Consider the following 24618-nt stretch of genomic DNA (forward strand, 5'->3'; position numbering starts at 1 on the left):
TATAGAAAATAAGCATATAGAGTTTATCAATTCGAAATCAATTTCAATTATGCAACATAATTCATGCCAAATTCATTTCTTTTTCGAAAATTCAAGTTTCTTTCCAGATTTCAATTTCTTTTGTTCTTCAATTCTTTTCGTTAACCATGAGCTATGACCACATTTTCTCTGTGGTAGGATCATAACACCGCGTATCTTCTTACGGTGAGCTGCGAATCATCTGGCAGCAAAGTCCTTCGGAATCGCTGGTCTCTTTGGCGGTTTGTCGTTGATCTCTCTGGCGACGTAAACCCTCAGGACAAATCAATTGCCAACGTATATGCCCCCATTGGCAGGATCCTTTACATAGTCAGGTTGTCAATTCATAATATTTCTTATATCATAATTCTTCATAAATCATATTTCATATTCTAATTTCGATAATAAAACATATAATCATGTGGTATCGAAATCAATCAATATAATGCATCATGAAATCAATATGTTCAATCATGCTTCATCATAACATTTCAAATAAGATATTTTTATAACAAAATATCATTCATCAAATTCATGCATCGTTTCACAAATCATGTCAGAAAAATATATTATAATTTATCGATAAATCTAAAAAAAGTAAAACATTACTTACCTCGAACGCATTCCAATAAATCCATATAATTCTATAAATTTTCTTCCAAAAAATTCTGTTCGTAGATCATATCTCGATATCCCATGATCAAACATCCACAATCCTATACAGAATCAATTTCAATAATTAGAAAGAATACGAATACCATATTTCAACTGTTTAAATTGGGTCCGATCATCTAATTTCATCTAATCAAAATCTAATAAGGACTTAAACAATCCAAAGTTTAACTATCAGATCAAATCGGATTCGAAGTGATAGGATCGAAGTTTCTTCATCGATTTCATAAAATCAGGTAGAGAGAGAAAATCAGAGGAGAGAGAATTCATGAAGTATAATTCGAATTGATCAGGTGACACAATCTAACATTACGATTGGTCCAATATCTTGATTGGTGAAATCAACATGATCAAATCAAGTCATGGCTAGATCGAAATCATGGATGATCAAATCTAAAAATTCATGGTCTGATTAAGGTGGGTGCCAGTACGCTGTCTGACAATCATTGATCAGGATTCTTCATTAGAATCAGATCAAAATTATTAAAAAAAATTTCTTCATTCACTAACTTTTTTAGAGAGAATCAATCAAGAGAGAGTAAATTCTAGAGAGAGAAAATTCTAGAGAGAAAATTCATCTTGGACTTCTCAGACGATATGATTCAACAAATCCGATCGATCGGGTCAAATCATGCTGAAATTATCATGTGGATAATTCAATAAAATCATGAAAAATAAAATCTAAAAATACCTGATCGGATCAAAGTAGATGTCGATGTACCGTCCGACGATCAAAGATCAAAAATCCATCAGGAGGATCATTTAAATTCATCATCATTCTTCTCAAAATTCTAGAAATCTTAGGAGAGAAATAATCTAGAGAGAGAATTCTAGAGAGAGAAAGTAGAATTTTAAAGAGAAAATACTAGTTCAGGCTGAAGAAAGAGAGGGAAGAGAGAGAAACTCTCTTTCTCATATTTTATTATTTATATCATTATTTATTAATTTATTTATTTTATTTTTCTTTCTTTTTTTTCTCTCTTTCTTTTTTTTTTCTTTTTCTTCACGAAAGAGAGAAAAGAGAAAATCCTTTTTATTATTATTATATTATTTTTCTTCTTCTTTTTCTTTTTTTTTTCTTTTTCCTTTTTCTTTTCTTTTTCTTTTTCTTTTCCTTCTTTTTCTTTTCTTTTTCCTTCTTCTTTTCTTTTTCTTTTCTTTTCCTTCTTCCCATGGGTTCCTTTGGGCCGAAACAGGGGATCTCTCAATCCCCTGTTGGCTGGCCGGTCGGCGGTGCAACCGGCGTGGGGCGCCCGTCAGCAGGAGGGGGTGACTCAACGACACTAGGAGGGCCAAACCGGTGGTCGGCGGTGACCACCGACGCCGGTAATCAAAGAAAAACGGTAAAAATATAGAGGTTCTTCCACAACAAAATCCGGCGACTCCGGTCACCGGCGAGCATGCACACAGGCATGGGAAGGAAAGGGGAGAAGAGAGGAAGAGGAGGCGGCTTACCTCCGACGCCGGCGAGGCTTTTCCGGCGAACAATTGGACGGGCACAGGGTCGGTCTTCCGCGGGAATTTTCTGGCGATTGCCGCCGACTGGATCCCAGATCTTTGGTGGAAGGGAGAGAGGAGGGATCTCCTCCTTAAATAGGGCCGGAGGGAGCTCGTTTCCGACTCCGGTTGGGAGCCGGCGAGAGGAGGAAGAAGACTCCCTTTGGGAGTCTTCTCCCCTGTTTTCCTTTCTTTTTTTTTTTTTTTTTTTTGGGCTTTGTGGGCTGGGATTTTTTATTCGGGCCGGGCCTCACACAACTCCTTTTCTTTTTTTTTATTCACTCTACATTCATATGTGGACACTGAGATGTGAATAATGGAAGCATTTTTATGTGACTTTTGAATGGCTATATTTTATCCATTGATAAAACAGTCTTCAGGTCATGTGATGACACTTTCATATTATATCTGACAAAGAGATCAAGATATGTGCTTGGCACTGCAGCATTTTGAGGGCAAAAAAAGAGTCATCGACCTTTGGACATTTCAGGAAACTGTTAATGTTATCCCACAATCTTTTGCTTTCAAGGCGAAGCTTCGTGGCTTGAAAACATTAGAAAATACTGTATAATTCTTGCCTCCACATTAAACTTATTTCCTAGATATATTTATTTAGATCTGTGGGTAATATCAGTCCTAGGGTTTCTATCCCAACAGGATGCCTATCTTGTGAGGAATGCCATTCTTTTATGTTTTAATAGAATTTATTCCATGTCTTCTTACTTGTGTTCTAGTCCCTTACCTGATATTTCTTTCTAGGACATGTTTTTGGCTTAATGTTTGCCAATTGGTAGGATTTTTCTTAGTGGTTTGATCAGTCATCTACCTTATATGAATCCTTAATATTGGTTAAAATTAGGAAAGATGCAGTAGCTGACACTAGATGTTCTTTGGATATGTTTCGCCTTTGTGAAAACTGTGGAAAAGAAAAAGGAAAAGGAAATGGTTTTCCAAAGAAAAGAACAAATTTAGGCAAGTTTGGGAAAACATTTCTATATTATCCTACTTTTTCTACCATCCAAAAAGCCGGAAACTTAAATTTTGCAAAAATTTGGCATTCTCTTATTCAAGTTTGACTAGTTACACTGTTAAAAGGATTTGTTTTCAGACACCTGGGGAATTTTGGAATATGACCAAGAGTAGTTTGGATATCTTTTACTACAAGGCTTTTGTGGTGTTCCATATGCTAAAGGAGTCCTTTTTGGACTCTAGACACTTGGGCTAGACACTTTTAGCTCACAAAGGACTTCTCCAATAGAGATCATATAAAGGCAAGGAATGTTGAACCATGCCAAACCAGCCTGTTCAGAGTATATTGAATCAAGAATGGTTAGTTACCGGCATGGTTTACGCAATAAATTCGAGATGGAAGCATGGTTGGCATAATAAATTTGTTTCTTCCTTTTTCTCACTCATGCTCTTTTTGCCCTCACCTGTCTCGCCCTTGCCCCTCTTGCCAATCTCATCGACTGACGACCTCCCGGTATGCTGACTGCCTTCCCCCATCTCTCCTCCCTCCCTCCCTCTTCCTCTCTTCCCCCCTCTCCTTGTTCCTTTTCTCCCTCTCTCTCTTCCTCTCTCCTCCCTCTCCTCTTTTTTTTTCTTGGTTTGAACTCTTTTCTTTCCCCTCCGTTTATTTTTAGATTTTGAATTGAAGTTTTGGCACATCCTTTGCTGACTTCAGTTCAAAATTGAAAAAGAAAAAAAAGGCCGAAATGCCCCTAACAGAGTATAGTAATGTTCCGTACCACACCATGCCAATCTCTGACTAGCACAGGTCTCGATATTGGTACGAAAAAATTTGAATCAAGGTTTTAAATACCATAGGATGAGGCCATCTTGCTTTTTCGGTGTAATAGGATGCCTCACATCCCACTGCTCAAGATGGTGGATGCTAGGGGTGGCAAATGGGTCGGGTCGGTCGTAAATGGGTCGGGTCAGAAAATGGTCAACCCAAACCCGACCTGTTTATTAAACGGGTCAAAAATTCAAACCTGAACCCGACCTGTTTATTAAACAGGTAATCCGACCTAATCTGTTTAACCCGTTTATTAAATAGATCAAATTAGGTTAAACGGGTTAAACAGGTTAAACGAATTAAGTTAAATGGGTCAGAAACAGGTTAAACATGTTTTAAACAGGTTAAATGGGTCTTAAATGGGTTAAACAGATTAAACAGATCGGGTTAAATGGGTCAGAAATAGGTTAAATAGGTTAAATGAGTTATCTGACTCAACCCAACCTAAATATTAAACGGGTTAAACGAGTCAGATATCTAAAATCCATATCCGACCCACTTATTAAATGGGTTAAAAGGGTCGATCTGTTTATGATCCGAACCCGTTTAGTCTAAACCCAAACCTGTTTATGGTGGGTCGAATACGGATCGGGTTGGCGGGTCGGATCATATTTTGCCAGCCCTAGTGGATGCCCCATCTTATTTGAGTCAATTTTCCGAGTTGTCCCATGTCGACACACGATATACTATCCCAACACTTAGGATGGTGGAATGCCCCAACATCATATTTGTTTTTTAAAAATAAGAGCAAGTTACTCATCTATTTTCCTCTGCATTTTCTTCTTGTTTGATAATTTCCCTACCTCTTTCCATCTTGCATTATCAAAACAAACTTCCCAAGACAATCTAACGACATCGAAAGATTTAACACAAATATGTCTTTGAAACACACCTTTAATTATACATTTTCCAAACCTCTGAATAGAATAAAGTAATAAAATAAGTGTGCAAAGATAAAAATTACATGCATTGTTATGTGGGACGAGGCTGTCCTGGCTTTTTCATGAAATGGGACGCACCGCCATCCCGCCCCGTCTCGACACTTGGGACAGGAGATGTCCCAAGATGTTCCAATTGGGATGTTGGGATATTAGCGGGACGTTCTATCTCGATACGTGGGATAGTACCCCATCCCGATATCCTGTGGGATATCCTGCTAGGACATGAATCCTTAAACAACGCCATCTATATTTGGCTAAAATGAGTTCCTTAATGGGAAGGGTTGATATATACCATGCTATCATTCTTTCCTATCTTCGACAAACGTAAAGTGAGGGCCTCAATGGTCAAAGTCCACATAGAGGACACTAAAGTTTTCATGGCATGGGAAGGCACAGTGAGAATGAAGAATCGAAAAAGCAATTCTCATTCAAGATCTAATTCTATATATAGAAACTAAGGTATGTGGAACTATCCTAAATTGCTCAATTTAGTGCATATCATACCGAATCGGGGCTGAATCGAGATGGATTGGTCTCCCAAAATGGCACAATTGGCAAATTGGGTTGCAACAGGGTGAACCAACCAGTTTTTGCCCTGTTTGGGGTGGTACTAATTGGCATCAGCGGTTTGCCCAGGCGGATTGACCCCCAAGTCATAGTTTTTAGCAATATAGTTTAATACGAGAGGATTGTTGGAAGCACAATTAATTTATTCATATTCGAGACAACCAAATTACCATACAGTGTTCTTGTTTCATTACCCATTCAGTTATAAAGTGAAAGCTTGTTGAATCAGTTGTCTCTCCCATTGAAGATTGCTCAACTCTCCTATATATTTGCTAAAGAAAACACTGTTTTAACCAATTTTGGTATTTAATAATTGTAGATTGGGTCTTTCAATTGTGTCTTTTAGGTTTTATCTCAGGAGTTCATTGTTCTTGTCAATGGTCAGCCGATTCAAGCATTGTTAGCAAAAGCACACTCTTGAAGAGGTCATTAGTTATGAATAAATCAAGATTCAAGAAAAAGAAAAACAACTTCATGTCCAAATATACATTCTAGAAGGCAAAGATTAAAAAATTTCTACCTGTTCTTTGTCAATATTTTTACTGACATCTTGTCCAGCATCTGATATTTGCTCATAACGAGTGATTGTGTCTTCCATGCTGCATCAGAGGGAAAGTACTCAGCCTACAATTAGACCTCCCAAAGATAATTGAATGGAACATGTTGCATAAAGCCTTTTTTGGTCACTAATATGATTAAGTGGTTAAAAGCATTGCGCCTTCTTTATACTCCACAAATACACTTCTGTATGAAGGGGATGATAATTCTCTTTTACTGTCAATGCTCTCTAAGTAACCTGCATTCATTTCATACTATGGAACTTATGTGATTGCTGGCAGTCACAGAGTCAAGTCACATGTTAAATTGTTCAGACCAAAAGGCTTTGAAGGTTTTAAAGGTCCTCCAGAAAACATTTTTGATTTATTCTGAGACCTTACAGCATTTATTCATATATGAGATAATAATTCTTTTGTAAAGGCCTCTCTTCCATGAAAATTGATCAGCCAAGTTAAGATCCCTCCAATGTCTTAAATTTAAGTCTGCACAGAAATTATGATGTTGATATGAAGACTGTGACAGCCCAGGGTGAAAATTGTTTGCTTTGGTCATCATTCTTCTTATTTAAATGATTAAGTTACAAATATGAACATTTCATGTCTCTGAACTGCATAGATGATTCTGCAGCATAGTTCAGAAACTCAAAGAGTATTATTTTTATAGCTGGGAACTTAATAAGCAAGTTAGTGTTTGTGGGATGGTACAAACATAACCAGATTTTAACATTGATTTTACATTCTCATCTGATTCAGTCGATATTATTTGCAATGTTGAATTATAAATACCATGTTGCGTGGTTCACTTTGGTTATGCCAATATTAACAAAACAGAATTGGAGAATAAATAGATATGCTGATTAGAATGTCTTGTCGTGCCTGTGGATGATTTTATCAAGTGAAATCTCTTATAGTGTTCTTAGAAATACATATTGGGATGCAAAATTATCTGATAATTTTAAATTATCTGATAATTTTAAAGTAATAATCAGATAATATTGTTTAGGTGTGGTGTGTTTAACTACGATTATGTGGTGTGTTTATGGAACTTGTTCCAGATTTGAACTGCTTTCTTTTACCCTTCCTGCCAATTTCACATTACTTTCTTATAATCAAGTCTATTAAATTGATGTTTTGAAACCATGTCATGATTGCTAATTTAATTTAATTAGCATGTCATGGACTAGGGTTAGTCCTATGATTTTGCATGTTCAGGTGTGCTGGTCATTTTTGTAGTTTTCACATGTCTGAGTCATACATATTTCCTACACTATTTATCCCTTCCTTTTTCTACAAGCCATGCCATCAATCTTTCTTTTTGAATTTACTGATTACTTGCTAACTTAGCTACTCGCTTATCCCAAATCCATTATGTCTACCGACTGCCATATACACATCCATGTGTCCACTTTCCTTGAAGCTTTCTATCATTCTTTGCAAGGAAACAATCTTCTTAATCCACATATCACCAACCTATTCTATGATGCCATTTCAATGACACCTCAATAAAAGCCAATTTGAAGTTCTATGCATGCACTTTTTTGTGTTAAAGAGTTCGAGCTAGAGTGCCAGAAGCTAGAGAAGAGAACGCCTCTTCTACTAGTTTTGATATCTTATTGTTGAATTTCATATTTGGTAGCAGTCTTGGGCTAGTGAAACCTGGTTCCATTACATGAGAAGGGGATATTCAGACTTGCTAATAGGATGCTAATATCATGGACTTGCCTTGTGGCTTAGATGAAGATTATCCCCGAAAATCATCATACCAAATGAAGAGATTAATTCTAACCAGAGATATTTCATTGCTGACGCATAGATTATCATACACCATATTGGCAAAATATTATTTGTGAAAGAAAACTTGATGAACAAGTTGCTTTCCATGTGATGGCACACATAGCCAGATAGAAACTTGATTTCATTTTTTGTCCTATTGAATTTTGAAAATATATATTGTATCAAAATCATGAATATCATGTTTTGCAATTCATTTCATACTTTTTTAAAATGCCAATTTTAAAAGAAAAAGGAAAAAAAAATCTCTAATGAAATAAGTAGAGATATATATTTGAAAGCCAATTTCTTGTTTATGAATGATTTTTTGAAGTTCATAATCTTACACATTACTTAAATCGCATAAGGTATCTATTACGATTCATAGGCTTTGACAACTTTATTATGATAATATTACTTATGTGCATTTTATATTTGACTATGTGAGTCATGACTATGAATTTTTTCTTTTTATATTTGAATTTTCCTCCACTTAAAAATTTCAAAAAAATGAAATAAAAAGAGGATGGAGCCCCTTTTTGAGACAAAATAGGGCCCCAATTCCAAAGCCATGGAGGAGAGAGGGCTTTCAAAGCCCTCTTTCCCCTCCCTCCGCATCTCTCAATCTCCACTGCCCTCTCCCTCTTTCACCCTCCCTCTCCTCCCCCCTCCCCCCCCACCCTCTCTTTTCCTCTTTTTTCTTCTCTCCCCTTACCTTTGCCCTCTTCCACTCTCTTTGCCTTCGTCCCTCTCCCTCCCTCCCCCCTCTCTCTCTTCCTCTCTCTCCTTGTCCATCTCCCCCTCCCTTGCCAGTTCCCCTTTGTTGATCCGCACTAGAGCAGCATGGTATGGTACCGCATTGTACCGTACCGCCAGTCTTGCAGCATGGGGACTAGTTTTGATACTATGGATCTTGTTTGAACATTTATCATTTTCATCACAAGCCAACTTCTAGCATGAATTTTTATTATTATTGTGTCCACTATAGAGATGAGATCTTCCAAAGTTTTAAGTTATACAACTATTGACAAGATAAGAAAACCAAGCCCAAGTTTCTACCAATGCATACTAATCTTCGAAAGTTTTAAATCATACAAACCATTGACAAGATGAGAAAACCAAGCCCAAGTTTCTATCAATGCATAATAATCTTTACAAGTGCTTAACATTTCAATGTAAGAGGGTGGACCTTAGTATAATGGTAAGGTTGCTCCATTGGAACTTGGGTTCGAAACATGAAAATAATCTCTCCGCACATAGGGGATAAGACTACGTACATTTGACCTCAAATCCCATAGTGGGGGGAGCCTCATGCACTAAGACACCCTTTCTATATATCATTTCAATGCACATCATTTAAGATTAATAAAACAATATCAATCCGAAGAAACAATACAAATGACAAACCATTTGTATAATTCACATTACGGTCTCCATATCATATGGGCAAATATAAAGCACTGAATGTCAATGAGAATGTTCTGTGCCTACCATCTATCAATTTATATCATGATTGTAGAACATCATAATATATATTAACCATAAAAGATGCAATCAATTCTTAGTATGTCATTTTTTTCTCTTGTTTCCTCTCAGTTTATCCCGTAATGTGTATGCAACTTTAGAAAATAAATTGAGATGAATGAAACAAAGTAACTATTTGGGAAAACGTTCATACAGGAAAATTGAAAAAAAAAAGTGCAAATTATATAGGAATTTGTTGCTAACTGAGAATCAATCATGTCATTACACAAGTAAAATGGTCAACCTATGAACCACTATAATTAAGAAAAGTAGTAATCATTATTTGCCTGATCTAGTTTTGATTTTTTTTCTGATTCTAAAAAAAATTATTAGTTTAAGTGAAATAAGAATAGACACATGATGTTATTTAATTCATAATCATTTGCAAAATAGGATATTAATTTTTGAATTGGTATACAGATTTGGCATTTCAAAAAAGGTATTCAAAGATGATGAACAACAAAAGGATCCATTAACAGCTATTGCAAATGACCTTTATTTTCTAAAATGTACGAAAGACAGAGAAATATACAAAAAATAATTGCTGATGTTATTCTAAATCATTATGTTTTCCAAGTTGTTTCTGACAATGCTTCACAAATGATTCACGATTTTCATAAAATTGAAACTTGTATGCTTTGTGGGTGCCAATGTGATAGCTGGGTGATAATTATACTCACTACTCAGCAGTCATGGTTGTGCAAAATTCTTTGTGGTTGTGAACATTATTCAAATGAAGTCTTTTAGATGCCAATCTATTGATTGCGTATGCAAAGAAAGCTTATTATGCATCTACTTCTCATATATCTTGTGCAAGCATAAAAATAGCATATATTTGGGTAAACTTTAACTAATGAAAATTATGCTGCAGTTATGTGAAACCTAACTAGGTCTAGAACATTTTTTTCATCAATGAGGGAATAGGAGTAAAGTTCAAAATCTTCTTTTGCAAGAAATGTTGTTTCGTTTTTAGCTGATCTCGGTTAACTTGTAGGTTCCATATTGTTTGGCTTTGCTATCTTGTTTGTGGCTTTTAAGTATCTATAAATGTACCATTCTAGCATGAAAATCAGGGTTTTCATGAAAATCATGGTTCCTCCATTCTTGATTTCTCAACTCATGCTGTGAGTTCACTCTCATATAGTCATCTAGCTGGTGAAAAATGTCTGCATATGCATGAGAAAAAAGGATTATATAAAGTTTGAAAGAGTGGGGAAGAGGAGCGCAGCAAGCAAGAGGAAAATAGGAAGATATAAGAAACCAATCTTGATCTGGCTGGAATGGCTTCATATACCTTGTTATACACATGATTTAGGTAGATATAAGCATGGTCAGCCCATATGAAAGAAAGGGGGAGAGAGGAAGAGAAGCTTTCTTCTTCTTCGGTACACCAAGCAATCTTCTTTTTCATTTCTAAGATGTCAGAAGTTAGTGGGATCCCTACCATCCACAAGATTTTCCTCTCTATATCAACCATATGTGTTACACATTTCAAATATGTATTTGAGGGGTTTTCTTTTTTTTCCTAGTAGGGAGCCCTTGCTCGAGAATTTACTGTTAAAAACAATGCATATAAGAATTTGATGGCATAACCTGATCTCATCATAATATTGTGCATTTTTTCTTGTAAAGCATCTGGCGGTAATATTCAACTTGTTTTTACTAAAAAGATACCTCAACAAAGTAAAATACCGAAGTTGATGCAGAATCTAGTATTATGTTTTAATAAATGGACTAACTAAGAACCATTAAAGATCAAAAACATTTGACATGAACATATGGACATGGTATTATTATTATGTATCATACAGCAATTAGTCTTGGAGTTTGGCATCCATGATGATAATATGGAGACAAGGTGGCAACGAATTAGGTATCTAAAACTTCTGTTGATGTATTAAGCTTAGTTTCTTGGATAGCAAAGTGATGGTTGGTTAGAGGAAGAGACAAGCCTTATAAAGCTCATCTTGGAACTAACATAGCTAGTGGAAGACCCCTAAGTGCTAGTAAGCTTTATGCAATCGTTGTTAGCAATCTTCCATGAAATGTCTATGTTATCACCACACGAGTGTGGGTGCACAATCAACATGAGATACAACTATTAAGAGTCATCTCTTTAAGGACTTTGATTTGCAACATGAAACTAGAGACTAAATTATGGACCAGTGAAAAACCTTTCAACTTTGAAAGGTCGGAGCTTGTCATTGTTATACAAGTGAACTTTTAAAAGTGTATTATGTCATGGGTGACTAGGTTATTTTATATTAATAGGCCTAATTGATAGCCAAAGGCCCAAAAGTGAGAATGTAGGTGGAAAGTTTACTCCTTTTTCCGAATAACTAGTACATGTAGCTAGGTTCTAGAAAATCCCATCTTTCTTGTAGAACAAGCTTGAAAAGGGGTAAGCTAGATCCTGAAAGCCATTCACGGGGTATAATTTTGGCATAGATAGGAATCTTGACAAACATTATAATTTCAGAGAATGTTTGACTGATCTATTGTCAGTTAAAGGGATCACCAGAAAGTGGTAATAATATCTTGAGGCCAAACTATCATTGCATATTATATGTGTGAAAATACAATCGATCAAAACATCTTAAAATTATCAACAGGTGTGCATATGATGATCAATCAACTTGCATTGTTCAACTCATGGAATACTATACCACCCCATACTGTCCAGTACAGGACGTACCATACTGATCTCATACCAATACGTCATCTTGGAGTGTGCCAATACTACCGTACCGTATCGAATCGCGTACTAATATTACCACAAAAGTTTATCAATATAGGATTCGGTATCGAGATGGTGAATCTTGGTTTAACTCCTTTGTGTGCACAATTTAACTAATTGCTCACAGTTGATACCATGCCCTCGTTTATTGGTTTGTACTGAATACGGACACATATTCGGAACCCTAAATTTTACTATTTGTGCATGAAGGCATACCATGTTTTGATACAATGCTGTACCAAAGTCATAAAATATCGATATCTAAGGAGGGCCTGAACTTAGAAATCCCCTTCTAGGATACCTGAATAGTTCAAACTTAAGTAGAGTGTTTGGTCTAAATTAACATGGTGTACATAAACTATTTTTATGCCCTTGCAAGTAAATTCTCCAATAAAAAAAAACAAAAAGAACAATAAAAAGATGAAGAGAGAAAAAAATGACTTTTACAACATTCAATGGTAATGCTTTTTGCTTCATAACTTTCTCTAGCTGATGCATTTGTTATTGGGTCTATTATGGTTAAGAGTACCAAACAAAAAGGTACATCTAGGTTTCTCTTCCTTGAATGGATTTTGGGGGTGCTAGATTGTTGAGAGCAAGAATTGCCAAACCGGTACCAAGATCTGTATCAATCAGTGATCGGTTCGGTAGAGTATCAGTTTGGTACCGTACTGACACGGTATGGTGGGTCGTGCCAGTCATGCCAGTTTCAAATCGGCACATCATTTCTTTTTGGCTTTTTCAATTCTTTTTGGTTTTTAAGATATCTAATCATTTTTTTTTTGTTTGTTGAATGATTTTAAGTCCAAATTGATGTTTGTTGATGTTATTTGATGTTTCTATGATTCTGGTATATCCTTAATTGTGCATGATGTGGATCTAAATATGATGTGATGCTTAAAAAAAAAGTCTTACAAGTTACAAAGGCTAGCCGAAGGACAGCCTCACAAGAACTAGGTATTATTGAACCCTAATATGCTCAAATAAATTAATAAGATATAAAATATGAAATGATACAATCAATTGCATGTGTTTAAAGGATACATACCAAGCTCTAAAATTTCATCATGTCGATGTCGCTCATAAATATTTGATAATTTGCATAATCCTTTTTCTCACACTTAAATAATATAAGTTACAACACCATTCACAAATCCACCTCCATCACTGCTAACTTCAACCTTGTTAGACTTGGAATCTATGTAGTGCACCTCTTCTGTCATCATATCCTTGTAGGAGGAACAAGGAGTCCTAATAGCATCAATAAAGTAACGAGCATAATTAAAACTGCACTCATAACAACTATAATATCTCTCGACTGCTAAGGCCTTGGTAGGAGAAGCATGGATTGAGAGTTTGATGGCAATAATACCATAGGGTCAAGGAGCAAGTTCTTGTCATGGGTGGTCTGGAGATAGGTGTCATCCAGTCTCTTTATACTCTAGTAGATGTTAGCAAAGGAACTCACCATGTGTTTCTTGGTCGGGAGTTTTATGATGGTACCTACTGGCATACTCAAAAGGTCAAAGAAGAAATCCACCACTTCAAGATTTTAAATCCTATGGGATGGAGATGTCCTGATTCTTCCATAGAACAAGATGCCCCTTCTGTCTTTTTTCTTCAGTTTCGGTTATGCATCCTATCCTTTATCTCTCTTCCCTTCTATTTATCTTGTTTTCTTTTTTCTTCTTTTTGTCATTTTTTTGCTTTCTTTTTCTTCTATCTTCTTTTCTTTCATTTCTTTTTTCTTTCTCTCATCTCTTCCTTTATTTTTTTTTCAATTTTCTTCTTCTTTCTCTTTCTTTTCTTTCTTCTTTCATTCCTTTCTTTCTTTTCTTCTCCCTTTTTTTATTTATTTTCTTTTCTTTTTCTTCTTTCTTTTCACTTTTTTCTTTTTCTTCATATTTCCTCCCTTTTTTTCTTCTTTCTTCTTCTCTCCTCTCTTGTATGGATTTCAGAGTTCTAACATCTTTTCAATCCCATTTTCTCATAGAAATGGGATGGGATAGCCGGGATGCCCCCTATCCTATTGGAACTTAAAACCTTGCACCACCTCTTTGCTAACTTTAGCGAATAAGTTTTTGTGAGAAGACCTATTTATAAGAAGCTTCAAGCTCATCTTCATTGCCATGTTTGGGCATTCTTGGAGAATGGCCTGTGTTCCAGAGAAAGCTTCACACTTTGTTTGTGTCAAGGTAGCTTCTAGCTGCAAAGATGGACCATCCATAAATTTCTATCTTTTTGTTTCGACTGACATTTTTCATACGGAGTCTCCGGTCCACGTAAAAGATAGAGGTAATCATCACACATATGATGCGAATAAGGCTTGTAAGAATAGCCTTGTGCTAGCCTAGAGAAGGCAGTAAATCTAAGTCATAGATGGTGGCTTCTAGTGAAATCTTTCAAAAAGACTTCTTCTTGCTGCCCTACCTAGTGGAATCGCTCTAGTGGAACTCTTTGAGGAAGTGCTTCTCTAGAGGAAGGGAGGTGGGGGAGGAGCTTACATAACTTGAATTTGGCATTTTCCAACTATTTTTCACTTGAGGGGGGGGAAGATTTTGAGGGAATTTCCTCACTTTTGCTTGAGAAGGCTGAAGAGCCTTCTCAAGCTTCTTCCCATCACTCAAATAATTGAGTGATAGTCTGAACCACTGAGCCTTCTCAAGCTTCTTCCCATCACTCAAATAATTGAGTGATAGTCTGAACCACTCCGAACCAGGCCGAACCACCCGATTCAGGTTAGTTGGAGTGGTTCGGATGGGTTTTCGAAAAAAAGGGCCGAATTTATTTGGTCCTATACTTCGGTATGAGATGAACCGAGCAGTTTGGCTTGGTTCGACATACCATGGTTGAAAGGGATTTTGCTGGTTTCTAATGGAGAACACATTTGGTTATAATTTGAATGATTGACGACAAAAGCAATGGTCCAGGCTAGGATGGATAATGGAGGGCAAGTTCAAAGGTTTCTGCAATGCTTCTCCCTCTTTATATGAAAGTGAGATGGTGCAATGAAGGGTGAAGATTGACTTTCAAGAAGAAAATAAGGTTTGAGAAGAGTCATATATACAATGGCAAGGACTGCTAGAAAAGTGTGCCATGGATTACTGTTAAGTGTTGGAATATGGGAATCTAGAGTATCCCAGACATAGGATGAAGTTGGGCTATTGTTGAGTTTTCAGAGTAACAAGACGATATGTTTATTATTGTTCAAGTAGTATGTTGGGTTTTAAATGGTTTTCCAGTTCAAAAAAAAGCCACTGTTGATCAAAATATCAAGTCATGCTTTGAGAATATTCCATGGATTTCCAATGGAGGAATACATATGAGCATACTGTAATATACAAATTCCATGGTTTCACGTTGGATAAAGGACCATAGAAACATGATTGTGGTTTTTTATGGAAGATCCTGGTGCTTAAATATTTTGACTTTAGAGAATGCAAGAAGAGTATTAGCATGAAACATCTTATTCTGAGATGTAACGCAAAGAGTGAAGAGATTACAGGAATGCTGAATTTAAAGATCTTGTCACCCAGAAAAAATAAGTCGGTGATGGTACACCACCAACGCTTGTAACAAATGAAATGGTTATTAAAACCAAAGGCTAGAAATAAAGACTAAACATAAAATGCTAGTTGATCTGAGTGCTGGGTCTCAATTTGTTCTATAATCAAATGGCTGGCGAGATGGAATGATCTTCTATTAGTCAAGTTTAGGTGAGCAAGTCCGGGTCGCTAGGTTTGGGTGGGCTAGCTGGTATTATGTAAGTATTGGTTAAGTAGGTTTCCAGTTGGTTTGGTCACAATGGTTGGGTCTAGTTTGTTCAATTTAGGATCAAGGAAAATAGGTGGATAGTTATATACCAAGGGTTGGATACTGGGTGCAAGCTACTGGAGGCATTGAAAGAGAGGAGAAAGAGGGCAAAATCCTTACCACTGACAATTGCACAATGAAATTGGTCAAATTTTAGGTTCTCTAGAGGGCCTAAGTTGCCTAACATGCAAACCACAAACTAGACCTCAAGGATGGGTGGTATTTGTCCAGAGCTAGGCTATCGCAATAACACTGCTAATAAAACATGATGCAGATGCTTTGTAATCATGTTAGAGTCAGGCTCTTCTTTAGACAATCTTAACTTTAGCACACTTCTTTGTGATGCTATCCAAGTCTGCCTAAATGCACTATAATCAAAAATCAAATGAGCACAATCTATCATTGTTGAACAGTTAATCTACTGTATAAAACTAATCGATTTTTTGAATTTGATCTTCTTGTTGACATTATATGGATACCAAAAACCTTTTTTGTTTCTTGTGCCTCAAACAATGGTATTTGAACTATCTTGGAATTGGGAGGTACAGGCCTTCAAGGTATTAAACTGAATTGACCCAGAATTGTGATTGTTTAGACTTTTGAAATGAGGTAGCAGATGAACTGTGCCATAGCAATTTAATCTAAAACCAATTAGTTCTACTCAATTTTAAATGGTACCGATCTAATTTGCCTTGTCGAAGCAACCACATGGACCCCTCACCTCACGACTTGATCTCTATTGTCTCTCTTTCTCTCTCGCTTTAGTCTCTTACAATCATTGCCATGATTATCATCAATCGTTACTACCAATCACCTTTAGAGTTCATCAAACTAGACAATTCAAAACGTGCCGAATCACACCAGCAGCCTATTGCTATGGGTCTAGTGTGAAATTCAGAACACCAACAGAACACCAACAGGATAGAGAAGAAAGAGAAGAAAAGAGAGGGGGAGCGAAGGAGAGGAAGAGAGATAGAGACCCTTCGAATGCTGGCCAAAGCCACTGCACTTGTTGGAGGGCCGGCGAGGAGGGAGGAAAGAGAAGGAAGAGAGAGAAAGAGAGAGGGGAAGGGAAGGAGATGGGAGAGGGAAATAAAGTCTTTTGGAGGTCTATCAAAGGCATTGGAGGCCAGAGTCGGCTGATCGAAATAGGGACGGAAGCTCTTGTTTCTTTTTTTTTTTTGCGACATTGGGTGAAGTCGACAATGATATTACCGACTTCAGTTAAACTTCTTTAATTTTATCAACTAGTAAAGTCGACAACAGGTTTGCTGATTTTACTGTGAGTTTGCAATAAAATTTAAAATCACAATCGAAATAGGGGTGGTCATTCCAGTTTCGATCGTCCAAAGACAGGAAGGAGGATTCGGGCCTATGCGGCCCTTCAGTAGCCACCACCGGCCATTGCCAGTTTTTCCACCCTCTCCATCCCCTTCCCTCCCTATCCCTCCCTTCCTCTCTCTCTCTCCTTTCCTCTCTCAATTCGGACTTCCCCTCCCCTTCGATCATCTGAGGGCCTCCACAGCCCTCCAATGGCCACTGCTGGCCTTTCCGCCCTCTCCTCTCCCTTCCTCTAACTCTCTCTCTATCTCTCCTTTCTTGCTTGATTTGGACTTTCCCACTTCTCCATCATCCAAGGGTCTAAGTGGTTCTCCAATGGCCACCACTAGCATTTCCGCTCTCTCCTTTCCTCCCTCCCTCTCTCTCTTTCTCTCTTCGGTTCTTCCTCTCCCTTGTTCTTTTTTGTACAGGCATATCGAACCATACCTAGGCCGATCGGTATGGGATCTGATTCTGACACGACAAATCTTTATCATCTTGATCGTGTACCTCACCATCCCCCTTTCTCTCCTTTGACCACCTAACCCTCCTTGATATCTTCCACTCCAAACCCTTTGAGATCCCCAAAGAAGCATCGCCCGCTACCCTTCAACATCATTGCTTCCTCCTCTAACATTGCCTCCATGGTGGCCCTCGGTACTAGTATGCCTCAAACTTCTAAAGTTCAAGATCGGTATAAACTAGATATGAGGACCAAATTTTGCAAAAGTAGATTTGACTTCTAAAGTAATTATTTGGAAAGTAAAACATATTTATAAGCCAAATTCAGTATATTAGTTGAAAAATAATTATCGACCGAGTCTACCATCATTTTGATGGTGAATCCTCCACCAAAGTAGACTAAGCCAAATGAAGTCTCTCAAACAAATGAAGCAGAAAAAATACTAAGAAATAAACTGGACTTTTATTCTTACTTTTTGAATTTCCTTTTATTCTCTTAATATTAAATCTAGATTATAACAAATCTTTTGAGATGTATGCTTAATTTAAGGTTTTAGGAAAATAGTTTGACCATGATTCTAAATCTTAAAAGCATGTTTAGAATCAAGATTCACCATCTTGGTACCAGATGCCATACCAGTACCATTCTATTACAATATCAGTGTGCAGTTTGGTATAATAAAAGATAGCATATCGAGTATCAGTTCAGTATGAGACAATACAAGACCGGTAAGATATGGTATGAGACAATACAAAATCGGTAAGATATGGTATGCTCCATATTGAATGGTATAGGATAGTACGGCGGATCATATTTAGAATATTATCGAACAAATCATAACATGATACTCTAGTATAAATGAAGTTAGCTTTTTTTCACATCCAAAGATGTGCAACTAAATAAGGGGCCTCAAGATAACACTATAAAGTGGGCATATACATCCAAGTAATAAAGTTATGGCATGTGAAAAATCATGTTAGTTAGCTACAACTACTATTGATCAAATTATAGTAATTCATGTCCTTTACGAACATTTTCATTCTGCACCATAGAAGTGTTGAGATTTGATGGAAAACACCAATATTATTGGATTGAGAAATTGATGCTTTAATGTTCCTTCACCACTGATTACAAGCCAAAACAATCACCATTTAATAAGACAACAGCTTGTTCTTAAAATCAAGGAAGAATAGATAATGCAATAACTAGTTCACAATCATTGATATTGGATCAATTCCTAAACCCTGTAGTAAATGCTAAGCTTTTAAAAAACGTGAGGTGCGAGGCAGGTGGCTCGGTACAATCAGCAAGCATGGATCATGCCAAGCTTCTACTAGAACCATAGAATTTGTCGGCAAAGAGTTGAATAAACAAATATTTAGTTCAAAAATTTTAGTTGAATTTTTTATAACTTTTATTAGGGATGATATGATTTTGGTTAGGTTTTTATAATTGTAGTAGAATAATTCAAACATATTTCTTTATTATTGAGTTCTATTTCGAGTACGATTCTTTGTATCAGATTGAATGCCCGAATTAGGGTTAAAGGTAATGTCCTATATATATATATACATATATATATATATATATATACACACACATATACATATATATATATATATATATATATATATCTATACACATATACATATATATATACACACACACACACACACATATACATATATATATACACACACACACACACACACACATATATATATATATATATACACACACACACATATATATATAGGTATATATACATATGTATATATATATATCTAATATATTGTATAGGGCAGCCTATTGGTATGTTAATAAAATTTCTTCAATAATGAAGAGTTTTTCAATCTAATTTGTTTCTATTTATGTGTTAATTTTCAATATGTAATCTGACAATCAATGTCTCTCCTGTTTGATTGGTCTATTCTATGAACTTCTAAGTATCTCAATTGTTTTAAAAATTCTTTTACTAATTTTGCTTGTTAAATTTTTAATTGTTTAGTACTTTTCTAATATATTGGTGGGTGGAGCCCTTCCTCAAAAAAAAAGAAGAAAAGGATATAGGCAATATTTAAAGCCCCTCCTAAGTGATATTTGATACTCTAATATGTATATCGTGTCATGGTGTTATTTACAAATGCAGTTACATTTTAGTTCAGAATCTTAAGGCATTAAGAATTAGTAACAAAAGTTGGCTATGCGCTATATTGATAACAAGCAAATTCTTCAGGCCCAATGAATAGCTCTAAGCATGGGATGCCGGTGTCTCGAATATGAAAAATCCTAGTTCTAACTTGGCTATGATGAGAAATGGGTAAGGTTTGTTAGATTGTTGCCTATAACTGAAATACCTTAGTCATGGTAAGAAATAGGCAAGAATTGGCCAAGTTATTGTCCACAAATATGGATGCCGCTACTAACTTGTGTAGCAACATATTGATAAAAAACTGATTACGATGATTAATTAACTAAAGTGGAGGTGAGTGTAAAAGTAAGTTTTGGTTGCTAGTGTAGGTGCAGGAAAGTGGGCTTCTCAAAAATCCAATACACTGAAAGAGAGGAGCAAAGAATCTACATAGATTCTAATGCAAGAAGGATTCATATTAGCCTGGGGAGTCCAGGCACCCCTGATTCAGCCATATTGTAAGTGGATTGGGCCAATATGAGCTAGCTGGTTGGTCCATGGTTCACCATACGGACAGCACCAGTCGGTACCAATCTGGATAAAATTTTTATGGTCGGATCGATCATGCAAGGAATTATGGTCGGGCCGTCATCGTTTGTCACATCTCCAAAGAACAGCGCGCTTACACGCGTGCGTTAAAATACTAAGAAAATATGAATGGATAAATTCAAGGGGTTATGTGATGTTTATCAAAACTGTTTAAATATCCTTAAAATTTATCCATTCCTATTTTCTTAGTACGCGCATGCGGCGTGCTTCAGAGAGGTGGCAGGTGACGGCCCGAGCATAGTTCCTTCTATGGTTAGTCCGATGATAGAAGTTTTATCCGTACCAACCTACCAGATAAACTGTATCATGCCAACAACTAACCGATACTCTTTATAAAGGATTGCTATACTGAACTGACTCCATTGACACCATATTAGGTATGATAACTATACAGGGGTATTTGGTATGGGATGATCTATCTAAGATCAAGAGTGATGTGAGTGGAGGTAATAAGATCATCGCGTTTGGTTGCACCATAATGATCGTACATGACAGTGATTTCAAATCAACCCCCTCCTCAAATCACTTTTCAATCCAGTGATGGAATACCCATCATCGAGGTCATGAATTCAAGATCAGCCTCAGACAATGATCTTGGATTGAAATATAAAAATAAAAATATTTCTCAATCTAGTAAGAAAATAGGTATATCAATATTCTGTTAGTATATTATATCAATATTGTATATATATTACAATATTATATTTGATATTATATAGTGTTTATAATATATATTATATGATAATATACTATTAATCATAATATTGTCATGTTATGATTCAATGATAATTTTAAATTAGAAAAAAATATCTTATTATATTTTATATTAATATAATAAAATATGTAGTATATTACTTCAATTTGCCTAATTTTTTGATCAAAATATTCATATTAATAAATAATATATTATAAGTATAAATAAAATATTAATTATATAATAATAATTAATATATTTTATTGAATTAATAATTTATAGGATTAATATATATTTTATAGAACCTATTAATTATTAATATATTAATAAATATAGTAATATTTTATTTATAATATATTATATATGATTAATAAATATTTTTTATGGAATATATTATGGGTAGTTTTGGTATTATATAATTAGTGATTTTGGATTCACATAAAATACCAAACATGTTACTCATGGATACTCGAGGATCTTTAATCACTAGATCATGGCCTACCAAATGTCATGATCTTAGATCATTGGTGATCATATCACCATAGAATTTAGATCATCGATGATCTTAGGTCACCACGGTGATCTCATTTGGATCACCAAATGCTATTTATAGATATTGAAATAGGTACTAGAACCATGATTGGGCCATAATTTTTCGATCCAATTTAGAATCAAGCCAGGTTTATGTAATGAATTATGAGCCTAATAGCCATGCATATTATTTGTAATAGAATGTACATAAACATTAGCTATATATAATATAAATATATATTGCATAGATATGGTCCTAAACAAGGGTTTAAATCCTGGGGCTATCTCAGTTTTTACCTAGAATAGGATGCCCCCCACATCCTGCCCCATCCAAATGGTCATCTCGATCGAGTGTCATGGTACATGCTTGAGACTCCCTTTATATATATATATATAATTTATCTTAAAATTTTACTGTTCTATTTATTGTTTGAACATATTTAAACTTCAAAAGTAATATATTTATAATAAATAGGTTTTATTTAAAAATAACATTATAATGCATTATGATCTTCTAAGTTATTGAAGATCCTTTCTTGATTATACTAAACAATAATTTCTTATTATTGAAGTTGCATGAGTACTTGATAAAGTAAAAATATTGAAATTTAATAAAAAAACTGCAATCTTTACCACTTGAGCTTAGTTCTTGTATATGAAAATACAATTATGCTCGATGATTTAGGTCCCGATGGGATATTCCATGGGACACCAAGATGGAGTACCATCTCATCTGTCGAGACAAGGCATCCTGCCAACATCCCAGCATCCCGATCGGGATGTCTTGGGTTATCTTCTATTTCAAGTGTCGGAATGGGGCGGGATGGCAGCGCATTCCATTCCATAAGAAAACTGAGACAGCTTCATCCCATGAAATTTAAAATCTTGAATATACCAATAATATGTCATAAATCATTTTCAATATTACACAAAATGGATTCATCAATTCAAGACAAGCATATCAAATTTACTAATCCTAGGTGAAATGACCTATGATGCTCATAAATATCTAAGCCTTGTTCATAATCAGGGCCTTGATACTAATTTTGATACTGAGCCCATCTTTGTTGCTCATCTTATATTTGATGTGGTCCAAGATAACCCTCTTGATGATATGTTGGGTAAGAAACTAGCCATTCTTAGTATAATGAGAGGTAATACCATACTGTGATCCAAAAATATATCTATAATAAGGTGGATACTACATATGAGAATACTTCTTAAGATATGACCATTAGGAGTATATGTCACGCCTCAAATTTGGGACATAATACGGCCATGCTACCGTAGGATATCACCCTCGATAATACGAAGCCTATCAATCATAATCAACTAAAATCCATCATAAATAAGATATAATAAGAGGTTCAATTTCATTATTCATCAAATTAATAAATCAAGATTGCTTCAGTGCATCTAAATCCAAAATCAAATATCAAAAATTCATATCTCAAAACTTATCAATAGATAGCTACAAGTCCATGATCATCAAATAATTTTCAAGCTTGCTGGTATAGACCTCCAAGTCTGGATCATCCTTTGCTCCTAATCTTATTCGTTTGGACAAAAAAAGAACAAAAAAAAAGATATGAGCTACACCAGCTCAGTAAGTAAACATTATATTATCTTATCTGGATCAAGCATAAGTTTATACATGCATCAATAAATCATTTAGAGAAGATGATTATCATTGAATATAAAATTTTTATAATAATAATATATCATAAATCATTATACTCATACATATGTATAAATCATGTAATTTTACATAAAATATTATTTTTCAATGCATAGCATAAATAAATTCAATAAATTATTTAACTTCATATATAAAGTCATAAATCATTTCTTCATTTTTCATATTCATGATTCTTAATAGTTCTTTAAACTAAATACTAAGATTACTATTATACCCGTGATAGGACCATAATCATATCCATCTATTATTATCCGCTGGCAAGATCGTATACCAACTACTATTACCTATTGACAGGATCGTATATCAATTACTATTATTCATTGACACGATCGTATGCCAACTACTATTATCCACTGGTAGGATGATATGGCAATTACTATTACCCATTGGCAGGATCATACATAGCTATCTGAGAGTCCTTTTTTTATATTTCTTAAAATAAACATTCTTAAATCATATTCATGGAATCATATTTTCTTAAATCATGCATAAATAAATACTAAATAATTTCATAAAGTTCATAATCCATAAATAAGTTTTATCAGTAACACAATCGTGGAATTATTTTTTTTATGACAAAACATAAATTTCATAAATATGGACTTCATATTTCATAAATAGATTATTCATAATAAAATATTCATAGAATCACTATATTACGATAAATCATGAATTTCATAATGCATATGCTCAATCTTTATTTTATGAAAATTTAAGATAATTTTTTTCATGATAAAATAGTCTAATTTCAAAAGCAAATAAGAAGTGTCGGGATTACTTACCTCTTTCGTCCTAGCCCTTCAAAATTTACTTGATGAATTTATCGAACCTATTTAATATATTAAAAGTATAATTAATTTTTATTTGATAAATTCAATCATAAGAAAAAAAAACTGTAGGTTGGATTGTCCGTCTAACAGGCTATCCAGGCAATGGAGCAATTTAGGGCCTCCTAGACAAGGATCAAATCTAAGTGACTCATTCAGGAATCATAAAGCATAAATTGGATTAAGATCAATATCAATCAATAGGATTCATCAATAGTCGTTTTCAAGGATATTCGACATGGTTGGGGTAGGGTCCGACATCTTGCATGGATATCAAAGCAATTTCAAGCATCTTTAGGAGCATCATCTCGTGTTTATGTTATGATCCATGGATCAAATAGAGAGAGAAAGAGAGAGAGAAATCCTAGAAGAGAGAGAGATAAGAGAGAATTTTTCTTTTTCTTTTTTTTTCTTCTTTTCCTTTTCTTCTTTTTTTCTTCTTTTATTTTC

The 24618-nt window shown here is 35.1% G+C and overlaps 1 protein-coding gene and 1 long non-coding RNA gene across 6 annotated transcripts in view; one reads left to right on the forward strand and one right to left on the reverse strand.

Annotated features, from left to right (window-relative positions):
* The window catches only part of LOC105049003 (uncharacterized), a 118666-nt gene that overhangs the window by 55590 nt on the left and 38458 nt on the right, over positions 1-24618 (forward strand). The gene's annotated exons all lie outside the window — the stretch shown is intronic.
* LOC105049002 (MADS-box transcription factor 51) overlaps positions 1-24618 on the reverse strand; it is a 145203-nt gene that overhangs the window by 26057 nt on the left and 94528 nt on the right. For 4 of the 5 annotated variants that reach the window (XM_073261165.1, XM_010928537.4, XM_010928536.4 and 1 more), the window contains exon 2: positions 6014-6092. The exons of the other annotated variant lie outside the window; for it this stretch is intronic. In XM_073261165.1, the coding sequence (XP_073117266.1) occupies positions 6014-6092 (79 nt within the window). The remainder of the gene's footprint in view (positions 1-6013; positions 6093-24618) is intronic. 5 annotated transcript variants of the gene reach the window in all.

Source organism: Elaeis guineensis, chromosome 7, assembly GCF_000442705.2.
Source record: "Elaeis guineensis isolate ETL-2024a chromosome 7, EG11, whole genome shotgun sequence".
Classification (NCBI taxonomy): Eukaryota; Viridiplantae; Streptophyta; class Magnoliopsida; order Arecales; family Arecaceae; genus Elaeis; species Elaeis guineensis.